At 43.1% G+C, this 15,795-nt stretch overlaps 1 protein-coding gene and 1 non-coding gene across 2 annotated transcripts in view; one reads left to right on the top strand and one right to left on the bottom strand.

Annotated features, from left to right (window-relative positions):
- hmcn1 (hemicentin 1) overlaps positions 1-15,795 on the top strand; it is an 85,900-nt gene that overhangs the window by 46,399 nt on the left and 23,706 nt on the right. Inside the window, exons 22-50 of the mRNA XM_085435920.1 lie at positions 232-397; positions 906-1,033; positions 1,389-1,640; positions 1,757-1,852; positions 2,311-2,505; positions 2,601-2,731; positions 3,463-3,610; positions 3,980-4,106; positions 4,200-4,354; positions 4,903-5,181; positions 5,492-5,773; positions 6,860-6,968; positions 7,051-7,220; positions 7,412-7,566; positions 8,724-8,847; positions 8,976-9,077; positions 9,541-9,717; positions 9,910-10,061; positions 10,301-10,424; positions 12,252-12,427; positions 12,582-12,678; positions 12,899-13,021; positions 13,123-13,278; positions 13,469-13,750; positions 13,855-14,022; positions 14,645-14,758; positions 15,030-15,116; positions 15,231-15,422; positions 15,528-15,701. Coding sequence (XP_085292046.1) covers positions 232-397; positions 906-1,033; positions 1,389-1,640; positions 1,757-1,852; positions 2,311-2,505; positions 2,601-2,731; positions 3,463-3,610; positions 3,980-4,106; positions 4,200-4,354; positions 4,903-5,181; positions 5,492-5,773; positions 6,860-6,968; positions 7,051-7,220; positions 7,412-7,566; positions 8,724-8,847; positions 8,976-9,077; positions 9,541-9,717; positions 9,910-10,061; positions 10,301-10,424; positions 12,252-12,427; positions 12,582-12,678; positions 12,899-13,021; positions 13,123-13,278; positions 13,469-13,750; positions 13,855-14,022; positions 14,645-14,758; positions 15,030-15,116; positions 15,231-15,422; positions 15,528-15,701 — 4,641 coding nt within the window. The remainder of the gene's footprint in view (positions 1-231; positions 398-905; positions 1,034-1,388; positions 1,641-1,756; positions 1,853-2,310; positions 2,506-2,600; positions 2,732-3,462; positions 3,611-3,979; positions 4,107-4,199; positions 4,355-4,902; positions 5,182-5,491; positions 5,774-6,859; positions 6,969-7,050; positions 7,221-7,411; positions 7,567-8,723; positions 8,848-8,975; positions 9,078-9,540; positions 9,718-9,909; positions 10,062-10,300; positions 10,425-12,251; positions 12,428-12,581; positions 12,679-12,898; positions 13,022-13,122; positions 13,279-13,468; positions 13,751-13,854; positions 14,023-14,644; positions 14,759-15,029; positions 15,117-15,230; positions 15,423-15,527; positions 15,702-15,795) is intronic.
- trnas-aga (transfer RNA serine (anticodon AGA)) lies at positions 6,598-6,679 on the bottom strand. The gene has a single exon. It is a non-coding gene; the product is annotated as a tRNA-Ser (tRNA).

A 15,795-nucleotide genomic window follows, 5' to 3' on the forward strand; every position in this document is an offset into this window, starting at 1 on the left:
TTATTGCTAAATTAAGGTTTCCGGGATCACACTGATCATTTTTTACCAAGTCCACATTCTGTGCAAACTCTAAAAGATGATACCAACAAATCACCCACATTCAAAGTCGCTTAAATCTCCTTTCCTCCTCGTGTGATGCTCAGTTTGAACCTCAGCAGGTCAGCTTGACCATATCTACATGCCTAAATGCTAGCAGCGAGGAATTAAATGTCTGTGTGTTTGATCGCCCAGTCCGACCGAGGTCCAAAGCTGGCGATGACGAACACTCAGCAGGTCCGACGAAGATGTCGGTGATCGAGGGCGAGGATGCTGTTTTGCCATGTGATGTCCACAGTGTCCCGCCTCCCATCATCAGTTGGGCCAAAGAGAGGCAACTAATCTCTCCGTACTCTCCCAGGTAAACACATACACATGTACACGACTTTATTCTGCCATTTTCATGAAAGTCACACCAGACAAAATCACCTTCTACACCCGTGTCAATGACACATTTGCTTAAGTTTGGCTAAAATCACATTATCTTGGTTTTAACCTCAATGAGAGAGCTTGATTTGTTGTTTAAAGGAGAACCTACATACACTGTAATCTACAATGGAGTGCTTTGTCAACCGTTTATGACCTCAGGGCATAGTTTGTGGTTTTCTAAGATGACTGAGTAATCATACTCCTCCCTGTGATCTGTTGCTCCTACTATGCGCCTGGCAAACTGACTATAATTATGGTTGATGGTGGATTAGTAAGAATTACCAAAGTGTCTTTTTTTATGTAATAACCGAATAAGTCACTGAGTGGAAACTGTAAGTGTGTGAGTGTGTTTGAGGTTTCTTTTCTTAATATTTCTAAATTTGCAGCCATGCGTTTCACCCAGACTGTTTGGTTTTTAAGTATGTTCTTGTTTCTTCCAGACATGCAAAGCTTCCCTCTGGGTCTATGAAGATCTTAGAGACCAGGCTGTCAGACAGTGGACTCTATGTGTGCGTTGCTTCCAATATTGCTGGAAACTTAACGCAATCCATTGAGCTGAGCATTCTGGGTAAGTTTAGAAGATTAAAAATCTATGATGAGTGTAAAGATTCCTGACGTCTAATGTAAAAACTGTCAAAATATCAGAGTGAAATATGCAACCACCTGCATGAAAATAGATAACTGAACATATACAGTGTGTGATATCCATTTCTCAGATTTCAGACAGTCAAACTACTCATTCAGTACTCACAATTACCTAAATGAGAGGTGCAGCTCAGACATAATATCACCTGGGATTACATAGTTCACAGCCACACACATAATCTATAGTAACTCCTGGGCTGAAGTTCCTGCACTAAATATCATGCAGCTTCAGGTGAGGCAGAAGAAAAGCTTGGCAAATCATGTCCTTTCTACTGCAGTGCCCCCGAGTATTCATGCTGGCCCCCGGGTAATGAAGGTGCAGGTGGGTCACCCTGTGGAGCTGCCATGTGTGGTGAAGGGATTCCCAAAGCCCGTGCTAATCTGGACCAAGGATGGTAGAAGATACCCGGTGTCACCTGATGGCAGTCTGGCCTTGACCAATGTGGGACTGGATGATGAAGGAACCTACACTTGCGCAGCGACCAACACTGCAGGCAGAGATGAGGCTCGAGTTCAGCTTGTAGTTCAAGGTTGGCAACTTACAGTTTTACTCTACCGCTCAATTTTAAGACGCTCCATACTCAAACTGTTATAGATGCTTTGGAGTGTGTGTGATATGTTTGATTGTGTGTTTGCATCTTTTCAGTGCCCCCCGTTGTTGAAGTACTGGAGCCCCCCTTCAACAGTCCTCTGCAGGAGAGGGTTGCTAATCAGCGTATCGCCTTCCCCTGCCCTGCCAAAGGTGCCGTATTACCATCTCTTAGCTTTCAGTTCGCAAACAAGGATCACAACCAAATGCAAATGAAAGCACGTCTGTTCATAATGAAGCAACAAGCAAGGCAAGGGGCTGTGGTTTAGGGTTCTTCCTGTTAAAAGGACGTTTTGACTTCCCACTTTCCCCAAGTGATTGTTCATAGGGATTTGTCAACCTTTCTCCCTATTATTGTCGGGTCTTTGACTTTCAATATGAAGGTGAAGATTGTTGTGATTTGCGGCTATAAAAATAAGTAAATTGTATTGAACTGAGGGCCCGGGCCAGCTCCTGAGCCCGGCACCTGTGAGAGTGAATGACAAAGTGCATGCACCAGTTTGGTGCATTTATTAAAAAGAGTACAGTGCAGATTTTCTGTTGCAGGAGCGCAAACACAGAACAACTTTGGAATTCTTTTGCGAGTGTTCCTGTCTCCATCCCTTCTTCAGGTCTTCCCAAACCAGTGATTCGCTGGTTGCGTAATGGCCAGGAGCTGACAGGTAATGAGCCTGGCGTGTCCATCCTAGAGGACGGTACGCTGCTGATTCTGGCCTCTGTTTCACCGATGGATAATGGAGAGTACGTCTGTACCGCTGCCAACGACGCTGGATCCACTGAGAGGAAGTACCAGCTCAAAGTCAACGGTGACTGACCTGTTCTTTAAGTATTTTGCACCTCTAGTTCAAAAATAAAATTCCTACATTTCATAATATACTCATTACCTTTGGCACCTCCACAGTACCCCCAGATTTCCGTGACAGAGAAACATCCGGCAACCTGTCAGTGGTCCTGAGCCAGCCCACCAGCTTGGTGTGTGACGTCACAGGAACTCCAACGCCTGTCGTCACCTGGTACAAGGATGGAGCTCCTGTATGTGAATAATTGATTATATTGAATGGAAACAAAGACATATATTATTTTGCCATGTGTGTAAAGGTTACACCTTTAAAAGACAGGTACATAAATCAAATACACACACTGAGCGCTTTAAATTGCATGAGCCAAATTTAACCTGGGGTCATGAGACTGTGGTCTCTTTTTACATGAGAACAAGTAATGAGAAATTATAATGATGGAAGCCTTAAGCCTTGAAAGACTTAATGTGCTCTGATCACAGGGTGCGATGTCCAAGAGAACAGACTGTAAATGTGGGTGGAGCCTGTGTGCGTCCATGTGTGTGTGTAACAAAGACCTGCCAAAGAAGCCTTGGTTTCAATATGCTCAAAGCTGCAATGACAGAATAATAATGATAAACTGAGGGGAGAACTGAGCATCATCACACACTTTGCTGTCACGTCCCAGTTAGTTGGCTGCTTTTTGTTCCTTTGGCTGCTGAATGTTTTTCCCTGTCAGGCACAGATGGTGAAATCAGAACTTTAATCCACTAATTACGAGTAATCTAAATCTACGCTCTTCTCTCCGAATGTTTTCTTGAACTGCACACTTTTTGTGTTTTGTATACATTTTAAATTAGGTTTGTCTCTGTAGACCGCAGCCACTTTCAAATCTGCTGAGAAACGTATCAGCAGCTCGTTTTTTGTTTTTGTTTAGATCCTATTACAACGACGTTACACTGTGATTTTATTTATGCTGATCGACAGGTAGTTGCAAGTAGTGACATTCAGATTGCTGATATGGGAAAAACTCTGAGACTGCTGAAGGCAGAAACAGCAGACGCAGGCAGCTACAGCTGTGAAGCCATCAACGTCGCAGGAAACGCCGAAAGAAGCTTTTTTTTGGATGTGCTTGGTGAGTAAAGACAGTCGGTGGCGACGCGCAAAGACTATTCTGTGCTGCAGGTTAATGCAATCCTGTCTCCTAGATTTACCCACAATTCTCAGTTCGGTACAATTAATTCAGAGCTGCGTTAAAAAAGTATTTAGACCAAAAACGAGAGAACATATGATATACAGTGCTCTCTTCCTGATTGTTACTTTCTGAATTTTAATATACTTAAAAAAAATCTTTTTGATAAGTTTGATAAATCTAAATGTTAAAATAAGAGCTGCTCAGCTTGTGGACGTACAGAACTTGTCAGATATTGGCAACATTACTGCAGCAGAATAAGAAACTTGTAGTTGTACTATTAAAGCCATTTTTTCTCTCTTGGCTCCTTAGTCCCACCAACAATTATAGGTTCGGGCTCTCCTCAAGATGTTTCAGCAATTATCAAACAAGCTGTCTCTCTTGAGTGCGAGGTGCAGGGAATCCCTTTTCCTGCTATCCAGTGGTCCAAGGACAGGAAGTAAGCGTGCTCTGAAATGAAAAGAAATGAAGTTGGCTGAACATTCATTGGTCAGTACTTCCTGTTCTCATTCTTATTCTTAATCCTTTCTAGGCCGGTGTTTCTCGGTGATCCCAATCTGGAGGTCACAAACAGGGGTCAGGTTCTGAGAATAAAAAGTGCCCGTCTTGGAGATCAGGCCCGCTACCAGTGTAGTGCCACGAATACAGCTGGGAAACAGTCCAAGGACTTTAACCTTAGTGTCTATGGTTAGTGTGTAATCCTAAGCAAAGTAAATTTTCTAATGTAAATACAGCACCGTGTCTTGTCTTGAGCCACCCATCATTTCCAGAGAAATAGAAAATAGGTGGATAGATGCAGTTATTTATGGAAAAGTGTGCAAACATACATGGAAGTACAGTATGTGGGGCCAAAACGAGCTTCAGGAATCACCCTGGCGCTTTAAAAATACAGTTTTATGCTGTCAAACTGTGGAATTTTTTTTTATAGTTTTGTTGCTAAGCTGTCTGTCGTGTGTAGAAATATGTGTATAATTCAGGGTTATGTGCCTTGGTCGTGTACAAGGACTTGACTGAAAATGAGTGAAAAAGCAGCCAAAACTTTGAAAGACCTTCAGAAATCCTGGAGAACTGCTGCTCAGGAAAATCAGGCTCCGCAGCAGCAAAACGTAAAGAAACGAGTGGTGGCTCAAGACTTATGCACACTACTGTATACTGTGCATAAATCTTTTAGCACAATTAACATGGACAAACGTAGCTGAATTACAAATTTCAGTATGTTTATATGTTTATTTCAGTGCCCCCCTCCATCAAAGGAGGTAATGTCACCACAGAGGTGACGGCACTGCTGGATACTGCGGTAACTCTGGAGTGTGAGGCACGTGGGGTGCCGCTTCCCTCCATAACCTGGCACCGAAAAGGAGAGATCGTCCTGTCCAGCCGTCAGGCTCAACATGTAGAGCAAGGCCGCTACTTGAAGATCGTTCGTGCACAGGCCTCTGATGCTGGACAGTACACGTGTAAGGTGACCAGCGTGGCTGGGAGCGCTGAGAAAAGCTACACGCTGGACGTCTACTGTAAGAGCCAGAAATGATATCGACACACATCTTTGTGTTCACTGTGTTTTGTGTCAGCTTAAAGTAACAGCTGTTAAAAATTAATTTAAATGATGTTGTTTACAACAAGTCCAGAACAAGTCCTGGAAATGAAAACTGCCATCATCTCTGTGTTTAGAAAACCCTTTATTGGCTCTGAAGCTTAATTTGGTGATTTAGCATAAACCAGATGTAAGTTCTGCCTGATAAAAGCCTGAAATGTGTCAAATGCAAATAAGATTTTAAACCTTTGTCACGTTCTCTTCTTTCCGTGGCGGACCTCCCTGTGCAGTGCCTCCCACAGTCACAGGCGGGGATAAAGGGCCCATCAAAAGGAAAGTGGTTCTCAGTAAATCTCTGATCCTGGAGTGTGAGGCTGGAGGACACCCTCCACCTTCTCTTACGTGGCTGAAGGATGGAGTCCCTGTACGCGATGGGGCAAGTGTCCGTGTGCTCGAGCAGGGAAAGAAACTAGAAATCCCCTCGGCCGCCGTCTCAGACTCGGGACACTACATCTGCGTGGCTACGAGCATCGCCGGGGAGAAGGAGGTCAAATATGATGTCAGAGTTTTAGGTATAAACACACAGAAAATCGCTGATTTCTGGTATAACTACATCACTTTCCATTTTCTTCTTAGAGTGCTATCCCAGCTGTCATTATAGTGATTTTTCACAGATCACCCAAACTACAGCTGATGGGGAAACACCTGGGATATTTCTATCCATCCAAAATGCACACAATGCATTTTTAAGTCACGCACATGATACTGTTTGTAGGAAGTTGACCTGCTTGTTTGCTTGCATGTTATCCCAGGAAGTGTTTGGTCTGGCTTTGTTGTTCGTTCCACACCGATTTCTTTACTATATCCAAATTAGTGTTTTTGCTTTGAGAAAATTTAGTCTACTTAAGGTTTATTGGTAATGGAATTCAACATTTAATTCTGCCAAGTAGAAACATCACAGGAAAAAAAGTGTGATCTAAACTGGCCGCTCAGTTGCATGTGTTTCATAACTGGTAAGAACGAGGACTAAGTACAGTCGACTTACCGACGTGATGCTGTCATTTATGGAGTAAATGTAAATGCCTGTGAGAAAGACATTCATCTCCTCTGGGTACCAAACAAGCGTCATTGCACAGCTGTGCCTTTAATAGAAATGCATTATAGCATTATGTAGCTTGCTATCGCCAGTGTGTGAATGGCTGAATGTAGTGTAAAGCGCTTTGGGGTCCTATGGACTAGAAAAGCGCTATACAAATGCAGGCCATTTACCATTATTTCAAAGACGCTGCTGACAGGAAGTGTATTTTCTGAATTTGTACTTGCTAACAGAAAATCGGCGACTGCAGCCTGTCAGGTTTGCTCTTTAACTGTCTGACAGCTGAGAAAAGCGTCACGCCGTTGTCGGCAGGATTCGAACCTGCGCGGGGAGACCCCAATGGATTTCTAGTCCATCGCCTTAACCACTCGGCCACGACAACTCATGTTGAGCCGATGCTCTCGTGTTCTGCTGATTCTTATCTGCAGTGTCCTGTCACTTCACTGTGGGTTTGATGTATCTGGCCTCACATATGCTAGAAATATTTGTCAGAGTTTATTCTATTGAGCATAAACTGAAATGTCAGGAAAATGAATTAAAAAAAGATGATTTTCACTCCTAGTTCCTCCTTTCATCGATGGATCTGATAATGTGACGGTCACCACAGTTATACTTAACACACCTTTGGAGCTCGAGTGTCACACCGCAGGAACACCTACACCTGTAATCACGTAAGAGCTCGTCTATTGCTCACAGTTAAACAAATGCAAACAGGCCTTATTGAAAGTCACTGTAAAGTTAATTCCTTCCCAGGTGGCATAAGGACGGAAAGCTATTGCGACAGGGTGAAGGATTATGGATCGCAGCCGGTGGGCGACGCCTAGTCATCTCTCGTGCTCAGGTCTCTGACACAGCTCTCTTTCAGTGTGTGGCCACCAATGAGGCAGGAAACCATAATAAGGACTTCAGTGTGGTTGTCCAAGGTAAAACAAAGAAACTTACTTTAAAATTAAAAAGACCCATCTCAGTATCTTTTAAATGTAAATGGCTTTACCTAAACTCTAGTTGCAAGCTGCAGCAAAATCTCGCTTTACCTTTTTTAAATTTCCTGGTTCCTCATTTTCAGTTGTAAAACGTTTCCAAGGATAAAAACCTGCCCTCTGTACCTCTGCAGTTCCTCCATCCATCCGTACCAATGGACCTACTGAACGTTCAGTGATTCTCCACAAGCCCGTGAGTCTGGACTGTGTCTCCAGTGGAATTCCTCCTCCAACCATTACCTGGCTTAAAAATGGACGACCAGTCGACGCAACTAGTGAGCACCTGCAGGTTGGTCCCTTAATTGTCTGACATTTTCAAGCTATTCACTTTAAAATCAATCATCACTGAAGCATGAACTTCTTCAGGTGAACCACAGATCCATACATGCTGTATATCTGCAGCCAAACCTAGATTCTCCCTCTCTCCTTGATGCAATTCAAATTATTACTTATTTTTATACACAGTGCTTTCAGTATGGAAACACAGCTCATTTCTCTATATTTTACTTTTGAGGAGCCAGACTTTCTTGTAATTTTGTATCTATATGTAACAAACAAAGTAGCAAACAACCACTTTATAAAATGTATCTTTATAACTTTGTTACAAGCAGCCTGAATCTGCAACAAATGTCAAAAACAAGTTTTTGAGTATTTTTGCAAAAAGCAACATCATTACCAAAGAGTTCTAATCTGAAAACTGGACATATCTCAGAATATCCTCAAAAATGTTTGGAAACTAGACAAGAACTGTCAGGCTTCACAACTATCCACAACAGATGAACAGTATCCGAAAGTTTTGTCCTATGAAACAGGAAGAAATCTCACAAAGAGCCGACACAGGACCTGAGAGATGCATCTGGCTCGTCAGGTGATCCGTCTGCCTTCATCTTTTGGGGGCTGGTGTTGGGGATCTTGTCAAAACTCACATACCTTCTCGAAAACATGTGATTGGCAACATTTTCATCTGACAATGATCCCGAGCACATTGTCAGTGCAGTGAAAGCAGACCTGGACAGAAAAACACACAGTGGGAGATTATCAGTCATGGACTGGCCTCCCCGGAACCCAGACCTCAACATTACTGAAGCGGTGTGGGATCATGTTGACAGACAATCCAACAAAAGGCAGCCAACATCCACAGAAGAGCTTTCAAGAAGCTGGGCTATTATTCCTGTTATGATGAAGAATAAAGCTGGTCACACCAAATATTGACTTTCACACTCATTCGCCTGCTTTTGCTTCATATACTGCATTTCCATGTATGTTTGCACATTTCAATAAATCACATATTTCTCAAATTTCCTAGCAAAAAGTAAGGAGGTGGGGCTTAAGGCTTAAGAGTATTAACAGGTTAGAAGAAGAAGAAGCAGAAGCAGCAGAAAGCGATTCATTCTTATTCTTCACTGCTCAGTAATTACCAATCTGAATTCTCTGTATCTGCCACAGCTGGAGTCAGCAGGCAGGACACTAAAGATTACAGAGGCAAGACTGGAGGATTCTGGGAAATTCACTTGCCTGGCCACTAACGCAGCTGGTGAAGCTCAGCAGCACATAAGACTCAGCGTCCACGGTAACTTACTTATGGATATACAAATCACTCGCTCTGCATGTTTGTCTCGCTTATCTTCCTCCTCCTATATCCAGAGTTGATAATAATAAGCTGTTGTTTCTGGGTGTAATTCTGTTTGTGTCCCTCAGAGCCTCCCAGTATCCCGTCCTCTGGAGAGACCATTAACCAGACCATTCTGTCAGGCTTTTCCACTGAGCTCGAGTGCAAGGCCGCGGGCAGCCCATTACCTGGTAAGACTGTTCACTAACAACCTCCTCAGTCCCACTGTGCGCACTCAAAGCCTTTACAGTGTAGTTTTCCTACAAACAGCTTCAGCTTCTTCCCTCTCCTTCTTTTTCCATTTGGATGATCTAAACACTCAAAAATGTGCTACATATAAATTCATGTGTAACTAGGTTCTTATTGTAAAATCACTTTCTTCATTGTTAGAGGAAGTGTTACAGTACAGCAATTTAGTATCTATGTAACCATAACTGGGCAACGGAAATTCTTTATCAACTTTAAAAATTCTAAAAAAATTGTAAAAATTACAATTCTTTATAATAAACTTTGATTTTTAGTCCAACATTTATTTTATTTGCTATTGTCTTCAGATTTTAAATAAACTCAAACCCTCATTAATCTCTTTTAAGCCTAGTTTTCTGTTTAATAGTTCTTTTGCTGAAAGTATTTTTGATATCCTTCGTGCCTTAGCTATCACTTGGTACAAAGATGGCCGACCTCTGACCAGTGCAGCTGGTGTGACGTTACGGAAGCGTGGCCAGATGCTGGAGATTGAACGAGCACAGCTGTCCGATGCTGGCATATACAGATGTGTCGCTGTGAACCTGGCTGGAGCTGCTGAGATATCTCACAGACTTCAGGTCCTCGGTGGGTGGCTTTCTCATTAATTAAGCAGAAGTATGCTGAACTTTTTGGTTGTTCGTGAGTAATACTATCTCTATAAGTTAGAGATTAGTCGCTGACAGATGATGACAATATGCGGATAGCTGAAAAACAAAAACAACTCCAGTGGCGTTGCAGATCGTCACTGACTGAGTGCTTTATCCTCGTGCCTTGCAGTGCCCCCGGTCATCTCCAGCCGAGGCGGTACGGTAACTGTTGTGGTGAATGAAGCCGTCAGGTTGGAGTGTGAGGCTACAGGGGTTCCTGCTCCCAGTATCACATGGCTCAAAGATGGCAGCCCTGTGGCAAGTGTTTCACATGGCATACAGGTGACATCACTACATTCATGCTTAGTGCTTTGTGCCGGATCATTCCAGAGATCTGTTGTGATGCAAAATGCGAGGTGACGTTATCCTCAGGTTATGTTGAACATTGCAGGTGTGCGGAAGCTCTGTGTTAGATAATAATAAAAGTCTTCTGCAGACCTTTTAACGACTGTGTGCTGTGAGTCTGTGCGTGAGCCGAGCACCGTGACGTGACCTCTGCTCTGTTTCCGTCGGCCTGTCAGGTGTTTGCTGGTGGCAGAGTGCTGTCCCTGGATAGCGCACAGGTTAGCGACACAGGCAGGTACACCTGTGTGGCTGTCAACGCTGGAGGAGAACAGCACAGAGACTATGACCTGAAGGTTTATGGTGAGAACATGAACAGCTGTTGTTGCATACATGTACCTATATGGTATCATATGGTAAACAGCATGTATAGTACTTTTTTTTTTTTAAATCCTTTATTCGTTTTGTTTTTTTTAGAAAAGTGTCTGACATCATTTGCAGTCCCCAGCTTAGGTTAACTGGTGGCTCTAAATTTGCCATCGGTGTGAATTTGTGTAACAGTCTGTGTTAGCTTTGTGACACTGATGACCTGTCCAGGGTGCATACTGCCTCTTGCCATATGGCTCCAGTCCCACCATTAACCTGAATTGGATAAGCAGAAGATGATGCATGATGAATGCATGTTCATTAGGTTCAAATAAATGCATATCCATGAAATATGAATCGATTCAAATAACTTATTGTTTATACTAAAGACACAAGTATCTGTATTTTACCGTATAAATATAAAATAGTTTTAAAAACAGATTTATCCGTCCATCCATCCAAGGTTTTGACTTTCACCTGTTTATTTGTGGATCACTAATGTTGCCTTTTTAAAAAGCTTTAACATCATAGTGCACTCTCTCGTTACATGCCCTGGTTCTTCTCTTTAGAGTTTAATCGTACTCATGCATGTTACGGCTGCTCCTTCTCAGCTGCTTTGTTTTGCTAACTAATGGTTATGACTGACTGTCAAATGTCTTACAGCAGAAACCAGACTGAGCACCAGGCTGTGAATTATAATACAGAAACAATATCTGGCAAGAGCCTTGAGCAAAGCATGTGCGTGTAGAGGAAGTGCGGCTTGACTGAGTTTAGCATTTCAATAAACGCTGTCAGCCTCCTGAACAGAGCCGAGCTTGATGGCGACTCAGCTGTTATACAAGTCTAATCAAAGCTAATGTCACTGAGGTAATAGGAAACATGTCATCTTACATACATGGGATTGTAGAGTCTGTGTTTGGATCTTTGTTCGTATATGCATGCAGAATGCAAACATCCACATGATGCGAGTTTCCTCGCAGAGATCAAAAAGAAAGGAGGGAAAAAGAACTTGTCCACTGAAGTGAAGGCAGATTTGTTGTGGTAATTGGTACCATTCTTCAGCTGATAGCCTATTCCCGTCCTTCTCCGATGACTTGGGCTCTGTCTGAACAGCGACCACAGTTGAAGGGACATTGGCCTGCTGTCATTTTCTAAATAAGAGCCGACTGTCTTCTGAAAAACTTGTAAACAGAGGCTTAAACAAAACGCCTTTCATCTCATATATTCTGGGATTTCTGCCTCCTGTTAAAATAATTACATTATTATTCCCAGAGAAATGATTTCCTGAGCTACTTCAAAGTCAGTTCATTTCATAGGCGTGTGCTTTCGTTGCACAGATGCTCAGTGGCAAATACACATCCTGTCCAGAACTTCTTGAAATTGCTGGAAATCAAAGCAACGGCCATCCAACTGGTATTTTTTAATCCCTACTCATTTTCCATCTCAGTGCATGTTAGCAATTCCCAGTGACGTTAGCTTTCATAACCTTCTGGGAAACGAAGAAACTCAGATTTATAATGTCACTAAAATATGTTGAACTGGTTTAATGATGCCGTCATAACCCAGGATGCAATTGGAGCTTAAAGAGCACCAGATGCACAACAAACAGCGCCTGTGCTGCTCAGGAAGCAATTATATTGTTTACCCATGAGGTAATCTAGCAAGTTTAGTGTGCTTTGTGGGACAAAGCAGCACTTTCACAACAGCGCACCCTTAATACAAAAGATTTACTCCGAATCATGTCATTTAAATGATTTCATCCCAGAAAGTATTCATTCGATGACAGAAGCCTTTTCAGGAGCTCGTCTTCATGTTTTGCCACAGTGCCACCAAACATCAAGGGTGAGGAGGTGAATGCTACAGTGATGCTCGGTCAACCCGTGGAGCTGCACTGCCAGAGTGATGCAGTCCCCCCACCCACCCTGTCCTGGCTCAAAGATGGCCGCCCTCTCTTTAGGAAGCCTGGTCTGACTGTGTCAGCAGATGTTAGTCTGCTTAAGGTACAGTTCATCATACAACCATCATATAGCTAAAAGACAACTGGAAGGGCTAACTTTAATCTTAAGAGGTCCCTTTTAACGATGACCGTCTCTCCTGCTGTTAGTTGCATTTTTTCTTTGGCCAAAACTCTGTTCTCTGTCTACAAACTGGCAGATTAGCAGGGTGCATGTGCAGGACTCAGGCAGATATACCTGCGAAGCCACAAACATTGCTGGCAAAACAGAGAAGAACTATAACCTCAATGTGTGGGGTAAGTTGATCTTGTGTCACTGTCGTGCATTTGGACTGACCTGAAGAGATTTTTCAGTCTTTCTTGGACTGTTAGACAAAACAGAAACAAAAAGCTTTTTGTTAGTAGATTTTGATCTTTCTTTGCAGCCCATCATCACGATGATTTATGCATCGCTCATTTACTAGTACTAATGCATGCAGTGTGACTGCCTCCTTTTGGCGTCCCTTTGCTATTACAGTGTCTCCCAGTATCCGAGGCTCTGAGGAGGCGTCTCCTCTGACGGTAGTTGAAGGCAGTCTCATCACTCTTATGTGTGAGTCCAGTGGCATACCGCCTCCCAGTCTCACATGGACGAAGGATGGTAAGCCAGTTTCTGCTTTGATCAAACGTGGGGAGGCAGTGCGCATGCGCGGGTGGCGTGCTGGAACGCCTCACCTATCCTGTGTTTTGTTTATATTCCAGGTTCTGAAGTGAAATCTGACCAGCGGGTCAGGATTCTGTCAGGAGGTCGTCAGCTGCAGATCTCCAGCGCTGAGAAGACAGATGCTGCTTCTTACACCTGCACAGCCTCCAGTGCAGCTGGCACCGTCTCCAAGGAGTACAGCCTGCAGGTTTATGGTGTGTAAACACCACGAATTCATCCTTTTTTTTTTCAATTGCCTTTTTGCCTATAAAGGATACAGGCTGTACAGGTGTTGGTTAAATGTTGTCTCTATGGGGGAAAGAGTTAAGGTGATAAAAACAGTAAAAAGCTTCTCTCATCTCATCTTTTTAATGACACACCACTCACCCGCTTTTCTCACTTCAGTCCGTCCTTCCATCAGACGCACCGAAGGCGGCGCTGATGAGGTCACTGTGATAAAGGGAGGTGATGTGACGCTACAGTGTGATGCTGAAGGTGTGCCGCGACCTGCGGTCACGTGGCTGAAAGACGGACGGCCGATCACAGGCCAGCATGGTGCAAAGGTCCTGAACGAGGGGAGGCTATTGCAGATTAAAGATGCCAAAGTGTCAGACACGGGACGCTACACGTGCATCGCTGTTAACGTGGCGGGACAGGCTGACAGCAAGCATGACATCAGCGTCCACGGTATGAAACAGGAATTGCTTTCAGAGATTAAAGTTTTTTGTGTTTTCATAATGATCAAAGAAATCATCTTTGTGTCCATTTACCTCCTTTTCTCTCATCTTCAGTCCCACCAAGTATAATTGGGCAGGTGCAGTTTCCAGAAAATGTGAGTGTTGTCATGAGGAACCCAGTTGCTCTGATCTGCGAGGCCTCCGGCATCCCTCTTCCTACCATCTCCTGGTTGAAGGACGGTCAGCCAATTAAAACGACTAGTTCAGCGCGCATCCTTTCAGGTCTGTTCCTGTTTGACTTTTCGTGACTTTTCAAGCTCTTAGTCTTGATTTTTACTTCCCAGCTAGGTTTCAGAGGTTTCAACATTTGCAATGCACTGCCACTAATAATATTATGGAATGACTGCGACCACGGCCAAATGCAGACGCCAGTTCTGTGAAAAACCAGCAGAAAAACAATTAAATTGTGAAGCAAAAGAATGTTAATATTAATTTGAAAAGTTGGAAATGGAAACTGTAACAAAGTGTCGAGTGAATCCTAATGACACTCATGTTGTCAAACCTGGAGTTGTTTCAGTAACATGTCATTATTTTTCAATTATTTTCTCATTAACTGTGGCAAAGCTACGCTGTTGGCTGTTGAGACTGACATTAGTCTGAAATATCATTAAACTCTGTCCTAAATGTTTGAACAGCTGTGGTTCTAAGAGTTCAGCTTCTCTGTGTTGATTGATTTCAGTGCTCAGAAAGGCTAATGTCATTTCAACACGTTTAAAAGCCTGTTTACGTGTTCTTGTCATGTTTTATTTCTGGGGAAAAAAAGTACTTTTCTTCTGACCTAGCTTTTAAAGACATTACACGTGGTTATAGAAACATAATAATAATGGACTTGTTTAACTTCTAGGTGGCCGCAGCCTGCGTCTGATGCATGCTGCAGCAGAGGATGCTGGGAGATACACTTGCATCGTGTCTAACAGCGCTGGGGAGGAGAGGAAGACCTTTGACCTTGACATCCTTGGTGAGAAAATAGAAAATTTATTGTATCATGTTTTGTTTTGTTTGTTTGTTTGTTTTTGTTTTTAGCTTTATGCCATAATATTGTCTAACTAAAGTGACTGTGCATTTACATATATTGTACCATGCTCGAAAAGGTGGAGGAGGTGGCTGAAGACAGGGAGGTGCAGATTATGGGTGCATGGATGGATGAATGGATGGATGTTTATTTTCCACTTAATGATAAAATGGACTTTGATAGAAAATAATAACTATTTAACTGATTTTTCCGACAGTTCCCCCGAGCATTGTGGAGGAGGGAACTATGGTGGATACTAAAGTGAAGGAGAAACACAACATCACTCTCACTTGTGAAGCATCAGGTATTTGAGATAATCTGGTAATGAAATGTTTGGATCAATCCTTACTGTAAGTTCCAGTCAAGATAATCTCTGTGCTTTGGAACAATTTTCTTAAGCCCTTTTACAATTTCCCAGGTAATCCTGTACCTGAGATTAAATGGCTGAAGGATGGACAGCTGCTGGTGCCTGACGGGCATTACCAAATTCTGTCTCATGGCCGTTTCCTCCAAATCTCTGGAGCCCAAGTCGCAGACACTGGCAGGTACAGCTGCCTGGCCTCTAACAGTGCAGGAGACCGCAGGCGGCATTACAATCTTAATGTCCTGGGTACAAAGACAACTCTTTTTCCATTTTGGAGACTTTGAGTTCATTACACGTGGAATGAAATCATATTACTTATTTGTCTGTTTTTTCCCCTCTTTTCTTGACCAGTTTCTCCCACCATTGCTGGGTCAGGCCCTGACATTTCTGCAGAGGAGGTTACAGTAACCCTGAGCAGCCCCACCTCACTGGTGTGTGAAGTCCAGTCTTACCCTCCTGCTCTGATCATGTGGCTCAAAGATGGCACTCTGTTTGAATCCAGTCGCAACGTCAGAGTCCTTCCAGGTTTGCAATGACGTGCACAATGAAAATAAAGAAGCAATAAAGGGACAGAAGGAAAATGTGTTAGAATCTTTGAATCGTGACTCTGTGGCTGTTA

The sequence above is a fragment of the Copadichromis virginalis genome, linkage group LG17 (assembly GCF_057382275.1).
Source record: "Copadichromis virginalis isolate Kocher_CV1m ecotype Utaka linkage group LG17, C_Virginalis_male_GT1.1, whole genome shotgun sequence".
NCBI lineage: Eukaryota > Metazoa > Chordata > Actinopteri > Cichliformes > Cichlidae > Copadichromis > Copadichromis virginalis.